The sequence below is a fragment of the Gobio gobio genome, assembly GCF_949357685.1.
Source record: "Gobio gobio genome assembly, chromosome: 8".
Lineage (NCBI taxonomy): Eukaryota > Metazoa > Chordata > Actinopteri > Cypriniformes > Gobionidae > Gobio > Gobio gobio.
In genome coordinates, this window is record NC_137114.1 from 11,482,408 (window position 1) to 11,495,365 (window position 12,958).

General features: G+C 38.0%; 2 protein-coding genes across 2 annotated transcripts; both read right to left on the bottom strand.

Annotated features, from left to right (window-relative positions):
- Positions 1-3,408: 3,408 nt before the first annotated feature.
- On the bottom strand, positions 3,409-4,152 carry LOC307130150 (claudin-4-like; the record flags this gene model as incomplete). Its single annotated transcript, XM_079823061.1, has 1 exon — positions 3,409-4,152. One exon carries the CDS (start codon positions 4,150-4,152, stop codon positions 3,514-3,516), a length of 639 nt encoding a protein of 212 aa, XP_079679187.1. The 3' UTR covers positions 3,409-3,513.
- Positions 4,153-8,820: 4,668 nt separating this feature from the next.
- On the bottom strand, positions 8,821-9,453 carry cldnj (claudin j; the record flags this gene model as incomplete). The annotated part of the gene is made up of 1 exon (XM_079823062.1): positions 8,821-9,453. One exon carries the CDS (start codon positions 9,451-9,453, stop codon positions 8,821-8,823), a length of 633 nt encoding a protein of 210 aa, XP_079679188.1.
- Between the last annotated feature and the right edge of the window lie 3,505 nt (positions 9,454-12,958).

Genomic DNA, 12,958 nt, shown 5'->3' on the forward strand with positions numbered 1-12,958 from the left:
TAGAAATCACATGACAAACCAGGAAACAAGACAGTAGTGAACATGACAAACTAAGAACATGAAACATAAACAAGAAACAAACCATAACACACTGTGACAAATGTGTTCTTAATTTAACATTTTCATATAAAAAGAATCTACTTGTTCCTATTCAACAATATGGACCCTTCTCTGTTATTTTCCTTTTTCTTTTCCTTTTCTCTTTTCTCTTTTCTTTTTATGATTTTTTCCATGGTATTGTGAAGCATGTAATATGTACTTCTGCTCTAATATGGAAGTTACTCTTGTACAGTACATGCTATGTGTCGATAATAAAGCATTCAAAAAAGGCAATGAAACAAAGTAAACAGGAACTAAACACATGAAGTCAGAACAAAGGAACAATGGGAACAAAACAATACTTCAAAATAAGAGTCATTAAACACATGAAAAGGGAGCTCAAACTTAAAATACATATAATAACAATAGAGCAATAATAATTAGATCAATAAAGTGTCAAAAGTAAGTTATCTTATGAATGTTGAACAATGCTGTTAAAGCATGCAATGTAGGTTAAAGGCTCCTTTGATTTGATTTTCCTCTAAACCACTAGATGGCCCAAAAACTTCCCGCAGCACTTTACAAAACATCCGCTTTACAAGATGCAGGTGGAAATTTGGATGATCCTTGACGTGATAACAGGCAGCAACGCAAAGTTGATTCTGCGTTAAAGGTAGGTAAGAATGATCTAAAACACTTTTGTCCAAATTTGTTTAAACTGTCTTTATATGTCAATACATAATTAAAATGTAAGTACTCTGAAAAAGAGAGGATAAAAATCGAGTGACTCTAGACTTTTTAATCTGCAATAAACACCGCTCATTATTTTCGTTCGGGCCGAAACAAGTGATTGGCTTGGGCGCCTGTCACTCTCTCTCGCTACCATGGCAACCGCCGCTTTTGCTCCAGGATCTGCCCACATGCACCCCAGTGTTGCCAAAGTCGGGCTACTTCAAACACTGTTGCCGCGGCTGTTTTTCATGTCCGCGGGTTGAAGCGACCCCAATTATGTGATATTTTGCCCCAGGATTTGCGAATTTTAGCAGGCAGCCCTACCAAAAAGACACATATTTTACCCCCCAAACACAATTTTTACCGGAGAAACACGATTGGGCTTGTTTTGGGCTAGTTTTGAGTAGCAATTGGGCGGATTTTGTTGTGAAAACCTGGCAACCCTGACGCACCCGTTTGATTTGAGGAGTTCATGAGGCTGTATTTCTGCTGGACAGGTAGCCTAATCTTTCATTTTGATTATACATTTTTTTGGTTTATGTTTTCATGAAGCATGTCTCACTAGCACACGTAGCTGCCTAATATAGCTAACATAACATTACTTAGCATAAAGTTACAATGTTATACACTTAGCGAGCCATTAGTAGAGATGATAAATACTCAATATACTTAGCTCAAGTTGATCGCTGTCGTGTTGAATTTCGCAAAATGTAACTTTAGATAACAAAATGCATGCGTAAAAGCTAGTTCACCGCATCCAGGAACTTTTTTTTTTAACTAAGTTAGCTTTAGCTACTACCCTCTGTCTAAACTCTTTTACCATGTTCACCGGGAACTTTACCTGCACGTTTATTTCCGCGGTTTGTTTTTATATACTCTACCTATGTTTACTGATGTTTTTATCTTGTATCTGTGTGTGTCGTAGACACTGTGTTGTGTGTGTATTTTAAACTTTACCAGTATCGTTATTCTAGCTTGAGAGTGAGTACTAAAAGACATCTTATTTGTTTATATTCATAATGATAAAGTTATATTTTTTATTACATGTGATTCTGACATGATTCGCTCGCCTCAGGTAAATGATGCGTCTTTCAGCTGATCGCGGTCGCGTAGCGCGTTCATGTGTTTTGGGGGCGTGGCTTTGGAAAGAGCCCAGAAGGGAGAAGGTGGAGTGAATGGAAATAATGAGCTGTCTTTAAAACAGTCGTGAGAGGTCTACAGACACTCAATTTTTATACTTTCTTTTTCAGAGTACTTACATTTTAATTATGTATTGATAATATATAAAGAAAGTTTAAACAAATTTGGAAAAAAAGTTTTTTAACCAAATCTTACCCTACCCTACCTTTAAATGTTGTGAATTTAAGTAGCAAAAGTGAATCTCTAAAATTATTGAATATGTTTTGAGACAAAGGTCTTCCTAATAATTTTCAGTTTCATTCAAGCTCGTTTTCTTTCGTTCAGTTTTTCAATAACGTTAATTATATAAAAGTATGGTATTTGGGGTAAAAGGTGCCGATGCTCTTGAGGCTAAAGGCACCATATTTAACATGATAATAAGCAGCCGTGCTGACTTTTCCATGTGTTGACATGGTTAGATTCAGATGGTTCATATAATATATTAAGTTGGGTGTCCACCTTAGAGAGAATCACCATTTATAATGAAACCGTGCTGAACAGTTAACAGTTTGCATATTGAGAAAAATGCATTCACATGTCAGTCATAACTACTGTTACAGGTGTCAGTCATAATATTTATGGGTCCTTTGTAATATGTTCAGACTCGACTGCAGCTCTAATTGAAATAAAGAGAAGGAAGAGTGAGGCTAGATCAGATTTAATAGTAGAAATAGTAGTAGCATTAAATAGAGTGATTCAAATGGGGAATATAGTGAAGTTGAATTGGAAGTGTAAGAAAGTGTTGAGTGTAAAAATATTATCCAGCAAGGAACAACAAAACTATGGCAGAAAGAATGGGAAGAGGGAAATAAAGGCAGACATTTTTCACCTCAGCCAACAGTGAAATATTCAAGAAATATAAGATTGGGAAGGAGGGATAGTGAGGTTATTACTAGACTAAGATTGGGGAATTGTGCATTAAATTATGGGCTGTCAGTATCTGGAAAGCTTCCAGATGGCAGATGCACATGTGGAGAAGCAGAAACTGTGTGCCCTATATATTAATGGAATGTGTCAATCCTTGTACAGAAAGAAATCTCTTCATTCATTCAGAGTTGTTGGAATCTGGAGTTACAAATTATTCATTAAAATACATTCTTAGTAATAAAGACTGAGAGAATAAAAGTTGTTTTGCATCGAACGGGACTTTATGTAAGGATATTAGTCCCTCAGAAGAACTGAGGAGGGCAGCAATTGCACCTCTGATGCATCTAGTCTGCTGCAAATATCAGAAGAAAAAGAAGAAGACAAAGAAGAAGAAGAAGAACGTTTACATGGAAAAAAGAAAGAGAGAGGAGATTACAAAATCTTTTTAATGAATCTACCAATTTTGTGCAGATCTGATCATGGGGTGATCATCAAGAAGGAGAAAAACATTAAAAGTGTCAGTTGTCAAACACAGAATCATGAACCAGAGCAGAGTTGTCTTTGTCTAACATTAAATATATACGACCAATAAGTGTTCACAAGTTGAACGTAGATCTTTTGAAATGTCTGATTAATGATTAGAGCAACAAGCAACAACAGACATACCCAGTCTACTAAATCAGTCCATGAATAAAGTCATCCGGTAAGGGGGCTTTGTATAAATGCGGTACTGTGAATGGTGTGGAGCGGATACTGAACCCCTGGCTCTGAAGTCTGCGCTTGTCTTGCATCCTGTCTCTGCTTCTGGACTGCTCGACAGCAAATAATGCTTAGCACTCCTCCACCCACCTCAAGCAACACTATTCCCATCCAGCCAGTGATGATCGCTGCTCCCCATTCCCGTGTAAAAAAGGCAGCATTCGAATCGGTTAAATGTGTAGTCCAGGAGACCACCACCAGTAAAGGCAGTCCACTTACAATAAACGATGGCCCGGAGGCAGCTTTACACCATATGTTCTTAGGATAACGTATCCACCCAATAGCGTAAACTGCCACGCCAATAGCTCCCATTCCTATAGATGTGATGACGAGTATTTTCCAGCTGGTAAAATGTTCAGTCAGAGACAGGAGAGACTGATAGAAGGTGCAGTGAAGTCTGCCAGTTGTGTGGTGTTGCCAGTTTAACCACACTCCATCCCAGTACAATGGCAGTGTTGTTGTGGTGTTTTCCACCGTTCCACTTACTTTCCACATGGGTAGAAATCTTGTAAGGATCGTGCAAAACCAGCCTGCACTGGCCAGCCCGAAACTAGCAAATTCAAATTTTATATCCATGTCTGTGTTTATTCAGGACCGTGGAGCAGAACTATGTCCCATAGCACGGAAACCAGCTGTACTGCATTCCAGCTGTGGGCGGAGAGACACGCTGTGGTTGAAACGTGGAGGATCCCTTTGTGTTTTTGCCATGGTTTCATAACAAATTCCTCTGTTTTCTCACACGATGAGACATGAATAGGGAGTCGTGGAGCGCTTGCACATCAGTACTGACATGGTTTAGTTCTCTAGTGCAAAACAACTCCAGAAACTTAAGAGACACTTGTAGAAACAACGTATTACTTAGATTTGTGTTGCTGATTGTTTTGCAGGAAACTCTGTTCATGCCAGAGGTTAATAAAAGTTTTGGTCAAAAACTTTTTGGGAAAATGTTGTCCATGAAAAAAGTCTGTGGTGTTCGGTAGCAAACAAAACAGTAGAGATGACGTAGGGGGAGAACGGGGAGGGTTGTAACACAGGTCAGTTGGCAATTTATCAGGAGTTTCAAATCACCTGATTCACTTCACACATGCTCAGTTTAGTCCTTATGCCGCCTTGACGTGCCATCGGAAATGACCTACTTCCCACTTCTGAGGTTGTGATCACGAGTTCATCGCATTCAAATTTTGACTCGAGAGGACATTCATGTCCAATTTTTTAACTAGGAAACTAGTGTTTAGGCTAATTCAGATAGGAAATAGAGCCCTGTGGCAGACACAGCAGGTTTTAGAACTAATTTTGAGGTAAGAATGTTTTGAAAGGTAACTTTTAAGCATTAGGCCTACTTAAATTTATTTTTGGGACGGCAATGCCTGCTTTAAACTAATTTAAGTTAAATTATATTTGTGTGTGTGTGTGTATTTGTGGATATTTTTGTCTTAATGTAGACAAGAAGCACAGAAAGCATATTCCCAAATTTTAATAACTCTTTTGAACATGCACACACGTGCTCAGCATTCTCTCTCTCTTCTCTCCTCTTCACACATCTAACTCAAGAAGTTTGAGTTCCATCTTGTGGTGCATTCATGTAAGGACATCACATTTTCCTGCAAGTTGTTAGTGCTAATGTTTTGGCTGTTAGCTGTAAGTTGACTTTGGGTTAGTTGTAACAACAAGACTCTGGGTTAGTTGTAACGTCAATGAAACATGTTACAATCCAAGCAAATTTTTTGTTGTGTTTATGTTTTCTTCGAATTTCAGTATGCCTAGGTCTTGTAAGAGAAAGTCAAACTGAGGGGTGTTTCTCAGCATTTTGACGCATCGGATGATGTAAAAGAGCAGGGAGAGTCTGTGAGATCTGTGGCAAAATTGGCATTTGCCATGTACAGATTCTGTAAAAAGAAGGAAGTATTGGAAGAGAAGGGATCAAGGTATCCATGAGAGTAGGCTACCATGGTGGAAAGAAAGTCTTCACTGATGAACAAGAAAAATAACTTACAGAATATCTGAGGGCAGCTGATGCATTTTGACTGTGTCCATGTGAGGTAAGTAGGATAAAAAGTAGGATAGGGATAAGTTAGAAGAAAATTATCAATTTATAGTGATGCTAATGTAACATACAGGTGGATTGATGGGGTTAATATTGAAACTGATTAAACATATTGAAATTTGTATGCCAATTAGTATGAAATGCTTACACACACACACACACACACACACACACGCACACCAATTATGTTGAACAATCAGTGTTGAAAAAAAAGCTGTCATAATCCATAATAACCCCGTTGGATATCATAATCTTACACCTCGACTCAGGGTGTTACTTACAACTAATGGTGACAATGGTGAATTGTAACAGTTCATTCGTCGTGTTTGAAACTTCTTTCTATTTGTGCTGCAAAGATAACATCTACATCATTTAATAGCAGACACATGTAACTAGTTTGAATCACATTTTGAACGGACTGGCTTAAAAGAACTCCAAGATGCAGATGCAGAAGATGTTGCAACCATCCCCACCCCAGTCACCCCATTCAACTTGAACTTTTACTGCTCTTCTTCACTCTCTTTTCTAAGCATCAACAGATCCTCTATAGACCTAGTGGATCAGTTCCACACTGCCAATGGGTTTTAACTAACATTATTATTATTATTGTTAATAACATATTACGAACACAAAAAGTCCATACCTTTAGATAACAGTTATTCTTCAGTCTTCAAAGTTTTTGTTTGGCACACTATTGACAGAAAAATATTAATGAATTAAGTGTACTCTCTGTGTGATAAAGTTATTGTCTGTACTTTTCTGCCTGTTTAATTGATTATGTTAAAAAATGTTTAAGTTTGGACATAGAGCTAGATAAAAACAATGAGACCATGTTGTGAAGTTAGAATATATATTTTTTATTTTGGGTAGGTATAAATATCAATTTAGTTTGATTAACAAAATAATTGCATGTATAAAAGGTAAACTGTTATTCTTAAAACCCACCACATTTACGTTCACAACTATGTAGGTTTTAAACTAACTTTAATTTGTAGATTTGTGGCAGAAAAATGAAGTTTGAAATACACTTAATTCATAGGATAATGTTCATTACATTTGGTTAATTAATATTGTTAATTAATTATTATACTGATACTGAGATAAAAATAGAGCATTACAGACAATTTACAGGCCAGTGGTCAGTGTGACAGATAAGGATTATTTTTTAGCACAACCTTATTATTTGAAATTATTTGTTTCATTCCCTATACAAAGCAGAACACCTATTATTAAACACAGCAGTCTTCTCACTCACTCACACACTCACAAAGATACGCACATTTGTTTGTGTATCTTCACGGGGACTCTCCTTTGATTTCTATTCTACTATTCTGATGGGGATGTTTACTGCATAGTCCCTGCACACTGTAAAATCCAACAGTGATTCTAACACTTTTTAGTTTACTTTTTCTTAATGTCACTCACTGATTTCCCAGTCATCTTGAATGTTAATTTGTCATAAAACTGAAAAATTTGAGAGAACATCACATAAACTGACTTCATAAACTGATGTTGATTTTTCTAAAATGTTTTTGTTTGCACTCACCATTATGGTGATCAATGTTCCCTTTGGTTGGGCACTTGCGTATTGTAATGATGCAGCAATGCAATCACAAATCACAATTATTTGATTTCAAAGGAATGTAGTTAATTATATACATATATACGCTGTATAATGTAACTATATATCATGTCAAATAATGACATTTTAAAATTTTATTGCTAACATTATGTCATAAACACCATGTGAAACTTAATTGGGTTGATATAATCCCTCTATATTTGGACAATATCTTGTAATTACCCATGCTTGAGTCACACACAGACTTCAACATTCAGCATCAAAACACAACAATGGTAACAACTGAATTTTATTTAAAGTAAATTATCAAGTACTCTCAGTTCTTTTTTAGTTACTAGAACTCTTGTGTAAGTGAACTATACTAACTAAGCATTTGTCAGTACAACCTACTATTTCTATTACACTTTACTTGCTTTTTTAAGGCAATCTGTTTGCATGCTTTTTTTTTTTTAAGTAAGTCTAACTTGTTAGATAGTACAGTGCAGAAGGTGAAACCTGAACACAAACACAATATATTCAAACACTGGAGACAAGCTGAAATGTTGTTGGGCTGAGACTAAGCTAGGCTTAGGTGTTTGTTCAGTTAGGACATTTAAAGGGTTAGTTCACCCAAAAATGAAAATTCTGTCATTAATTACTTACCCTCATGTCGTTCGACACCCGTCAGACCTCCGTTCATCTTCGGAACAGAAATGAAGATATTTTAGTTGAAATCTGATGGCTCTGAAAGGCGCAAAAAAACCCTAAATAACGACTTACATAGTGATGACGATTTCAAAACACGGCCTCATGAAGCTTCGAAGCGTTATGAATCAGTGAGTCGATTCAGCAGTTTGAATCGCCAAATTTCAGCAGTTTGGCGGTTTGACACGCCATCCGAATCATGATTCGACTCACTGATTCATAACGCTTCGAAGCTTCATGATGCCGTGTTTTGAAATCGTCATCACTATGTAAGTCGTTATTTAGGGTTTTTTTGCGCACATAAACTATTCTCGCAGATTCATAAAGTTATTTTAGAACCACTGTAGTGAGATGGACTTTGTAACGATGTCTTTAGTGCCTTTTAAGGGTCTTGAGAGTGTAAAGTGCCATTGTGCCAATGGAGGCCTTTCAGAGCCATCAGATTTACACTAAAATATCTTCATTTGTGTCTGAAGATGAACGGAGGTCTGACGGGTGTCGAACGACATGAGGGTAAGTCATTAATGACAGAATTTTCATTTTTGGGTGAACTAACCCTTTAAGTAACATTTATAAACATGCCTTAGAAAAAAAACATACTTGTGTGCATTTTGAGACAAACAATGGCACTGACATATTTTGAGATATGTTAGTGCAAGTTGCTTTCAGTTAAAACTGCATGAGGTTTAAGCCCTAAGGTTTAAGGTTGAACTTTTTATTAATTTAATTTAAAGAAGATCAAATATATGAAAATCAAAAAAGGTTAATTCCTTTATTTGGTCAAAAAGAGAGCTTTTCAAATCAGCATAAGTTCGGAAGCCAAGTAAATTATTTAGGGTCTGATGTAGTTTTCCATTTAACACTTGTACATTATGATGAATCGCTTTTGCATTTGACCAGTGTGTCCGCATTACTCAGTGGCATGTGCTTTATATCAGACATAGTTCTTTATGGCATAGCCACTGTGAGTGTCAGATTTTGTTAAGGTGTATCTAGGTGAATAGTTGTCCCGCTCCGGTGGGCAGCTGGTGCAGAGAACTGCTCCACCAACAAACAGAAACCCCGCTGTTAACCAGCCCACATACAGGGCTGCCCCCATCTCTCTCTTTAATGCCTCATGCACTATGGGATTATGGAAGTCTCTTATAATGGAGTCGGCCGTCCAGGACACAGGCACCACAGTAGTCAGTCCAGAAAGCATAAAGGTAATCCCAGATACCACCACAATCCGTGCTTTGGCGCGTGGGTTACTGAGGCAGTTGGTACAATCAGCCCCAACCAGAAAAATGAGGAAAGCCAAGCAGGCCAAAGCCATGGTGGTCACCACTAGCCCACGCGCTGCCTGTAGGGAAGGATCCAAATCCAGCAGGGCATCGTACAGTTTACACTGCATCTGCCCAATGCGCTCGTACACGCAAGTCATCCACAATCCTTCCCAGAATACCTGTGCCACCACAATGTTTGTGCCGATAAAGGCGGTCACCTTCCACATGGGCAGAGCACAGATGATAATAGTTCCTGCAAAGCCGATCATTGAAAGAGTGATTCCCAAGACCTGTAGAGCCATGGAGGGGGCTGTGGATGACATAAAACAGAAAAAAAAAACTTCAATTCTTGTTTTTAATCAGTGTTTTTGTAATATAAATGTTTTAATGGTGAAACAGATTTAGTTCTAATAAAGTAGTATATGAATGATTTTCTCTCGCTAGGGGGCAGTAGACTACAAAATGCAGGTGAATTTGCTCAACTAAGACGGTTGTGTTTGGATTTTGAATGAAACCGATACTAACTGTGAGAAATAGATTTCTCAACTGAGAGCTGGTTAAGGGGTGGTTGTCATACTTTTATCTCTGTCTTTGACATCACTTGTTTACATTTCTAAGAATGCAACGCACGTTTTCTGACATAAAAGAGTCTGGGTGTATGGGTGTTGCGTAAAAGAATACATGACACTTCCTTGTAGTGGTTATCTGAAATAACACCGTGACTCTGGCCCACTGAAGAGGGCATAAATAAGAACAAGGTCTCATTGTAAGGAAATTCAGGATGTTTGTGTATGTGAGCCTGAGAACCATGTAATAAGAGGCCTGTACCAAAGGTTAATTCTGGGAGAACGGGTTTTCAGTTTAACTGAAACTCCTATACTCAGTTTATTTTAACTTGATAAATGTATCAAAAATATAAAGAAGCATTTAAGTCAAATTGCTCATTCACATTTATAATTCTTTGTTAAGTGCCTCTCAGAAGAAGAAACACATAATAAAATAAAAAGTGAAATACAAATAATTTTTTCATAATCAATAAAGTACAGTAAACTAAACCCACAGTAAAAAGGACCGTGAACTCATTTATTTCCCCTAGAACCTGTATTTTTCATACAGTTTGTCAAGCAGAACAAAAACAATAGCTATGCATCTTGTTCTCAAAATACACGTAGTATGTTCAATTGACTAGTGGAAACTATGGGTGTTCCTGAACAGCAGGTTTTCCTAGTGTTGTGTAAAGTATGTTCCTCTGGCACGCACAAATAAACAGAATGAGAACAAATGGCAAGAACAATTTAGCCAACATGGTTTCGTCATATAAAACTGTGTATCATTAGTGAAAAACAAGTGCTTTTGTACAAGAGAATTCAACAGGTAAAAGTGCTCTAAGAATTTCACCTACTCTATTTTGTAGTGTCAAAATACACAACAAAATGTAGTCTAGATGTAGGTCTTGGAAGGAGGAGTTGGAGACCATGGGACTGGCGCTGCGTGGCCAGGAAGAGTGCCATTCCCACTGAATGGCTTTGACATCTTTACAGGATTATATATGACAGATGCTGAGGGGTTCTTTTTTGGTAGGCAAAAACTGCAATGCAGCCCATCTCTCAGCACCAGAAGGAGCCCTGTGCCCCAGCCGAGGTCGAATGAATCCCCCATCTCCCTACACTGAGAATCTAGTAACAAGAGGTTGTAGGAGTCAGTTATTATAATGACAGCGGTCCAAGACACAGTGATAAGACATAGAAGTCCAGAGGTGACCAGAGCCGTCCCCAGCAGCAATATATGCTTTAACTTTTCCTTGTTCCTCAACTACGAAGTTGGTTCATTTCCCTGAGACAAGTGCAACAGGAATCCCAGCGATGCCAACCATGATGGAAAAGACCATCAGGACATGGGCAGATCAGGGCTCAGGGTAAGCATGGAGCCATAGATTTTACACTGCATCTGTCCGGTACTCTCCACCACACAGCTCATCCAGATTCTCTCCCAGAAAATCAGAGAGGTCAAAATTGCTACCAATTATGACATTTTTACTCCAATCCAGCCAAACAGAGCCAGGATGCAACCCAGTAAGTGCATGCCCATAGACGCCATCTCAATATCAGCTTCAGTCTTTTGGATTTGCTTTCCAAAAACTAAACCAATATGTATGAGGTAAAAAAAAAAAAAATTGCTATTCCAAATGTGAATCTGCACAAACTGAGGAAATAGCAGAATTGTGAGATTCAAAAAGTATGCATAGAACAAAAGGGTTGTACCTCATCTTCTAATGAGTCATGGGTGTGTTTTGGGCGTAACGTGCAATAAACCAATCAGAGTCTCATCTCCCATTCCCTTTAAAAGCCAGTTGCACTCGCACAATGGTGGATTCACTACATGGAGGAATTTGCGAGCAGAAAGACTGAACGCTACTTCAGAAAGGAATCCTTTTATTTTTAATATTTAAAAATGTTTGTGTGCTGCTGTGGGTCCCTGTGTGTGTAATAAGCAGAGTGTACGCACATTGTGTACCCGCCTATAGGCGCATGTTACTAACATGTCCTTTAAATAACACAAAAATCGGGATGGTCTGAAAACCATCAGGTGCATTTTTGGTGTATTGCTATTTTGGGGAACTGAAATCGACTGCACCATTGACCAACAAAAACCTGCTCTAAAGATTTAATTTCCTCAAAATAGCAAAACGCCAACAATGCGCCTGAACACACCTGGTTTTCAGACCAGCACACCCATGGGTGCAAGTGATTTTGCTATTTGAACAGCTTGACATGAAAATGATAACTGTTGGGTTGAAACTAGCAACAAACACATATGTTGCGCCTTGCGTCACATTGTGTCACGGTTTACGTTACTTTTTTTGTTCCTAAAAGGGAGGAATAACGCTAATTTGAATAAATTATGTTTTAAAAACAAAATTTGGGAGGAACACATTGCCTATCCAATCAGTACGAGATGAGGCCTATAGCTGACTCACCACCACCCAGTCTGATCACACTTGCTTGGTTAACTATTCTAATCAGAAGATTTGGGGGAAGTACTCTGGGTTCAGGCCAAAATTTCGAGCTCTGAGCCCTCCCCTCGGACAGCCCGCCTAATACGCATACATTTTATCGTATCTGATTATTTGTTACACTCTCAAAAAAAAAGAGTACAAAATTGTACCTTTTAAGGTACAAGTGTCCGTCACTGGGGTGGTACCCTTAAGGGTAAATTTTTGTACCTCTAAGTCAGGGGTAGGCAAGTTCAGTCCTAGAGAGCTGATGTCCTGCAGAGTTTAGCTCCAACCCTACTAAGCCACCACAGTATAAAACTCATGACTCCCAGCATGCATTGCAGCATTAAGTATGTCACCATTGTTGAGATTCATATGCTGATTCTTGATATCTGTGTGCGTCTAAACTTTTTTCTCCCTAGAATGTATTTAAAAATCAAAACTCAGAATGCCTGATCTGTGGCAAGAAGTATTGTTGGTGAATATTATTTATATTTTTAGTCAGTGATGAGTTTAGTCAACAATTTTTCTTCATGACAATTTTTGTTTATGGCTTATTTTGATTTGAACAGATTATGTGTTTTGTTAACACTGTAACAAAAACCACAAACTCGCATACAAATCTAAGAGTCAAACTGCCCAACTAAAGACGACACTGATCACCGTAATGGTGACCAAATATTTTCAATAAAACCAACATCTAAACCTCTGTTAATTCTCAATAAGAGCTTCTATAGATGTCTTTCAGGGTTGGAGTCAAACTCTGCAGGACAGTGACTCACTAGGACCGAACTTGCCTGCCAATTGTTTAA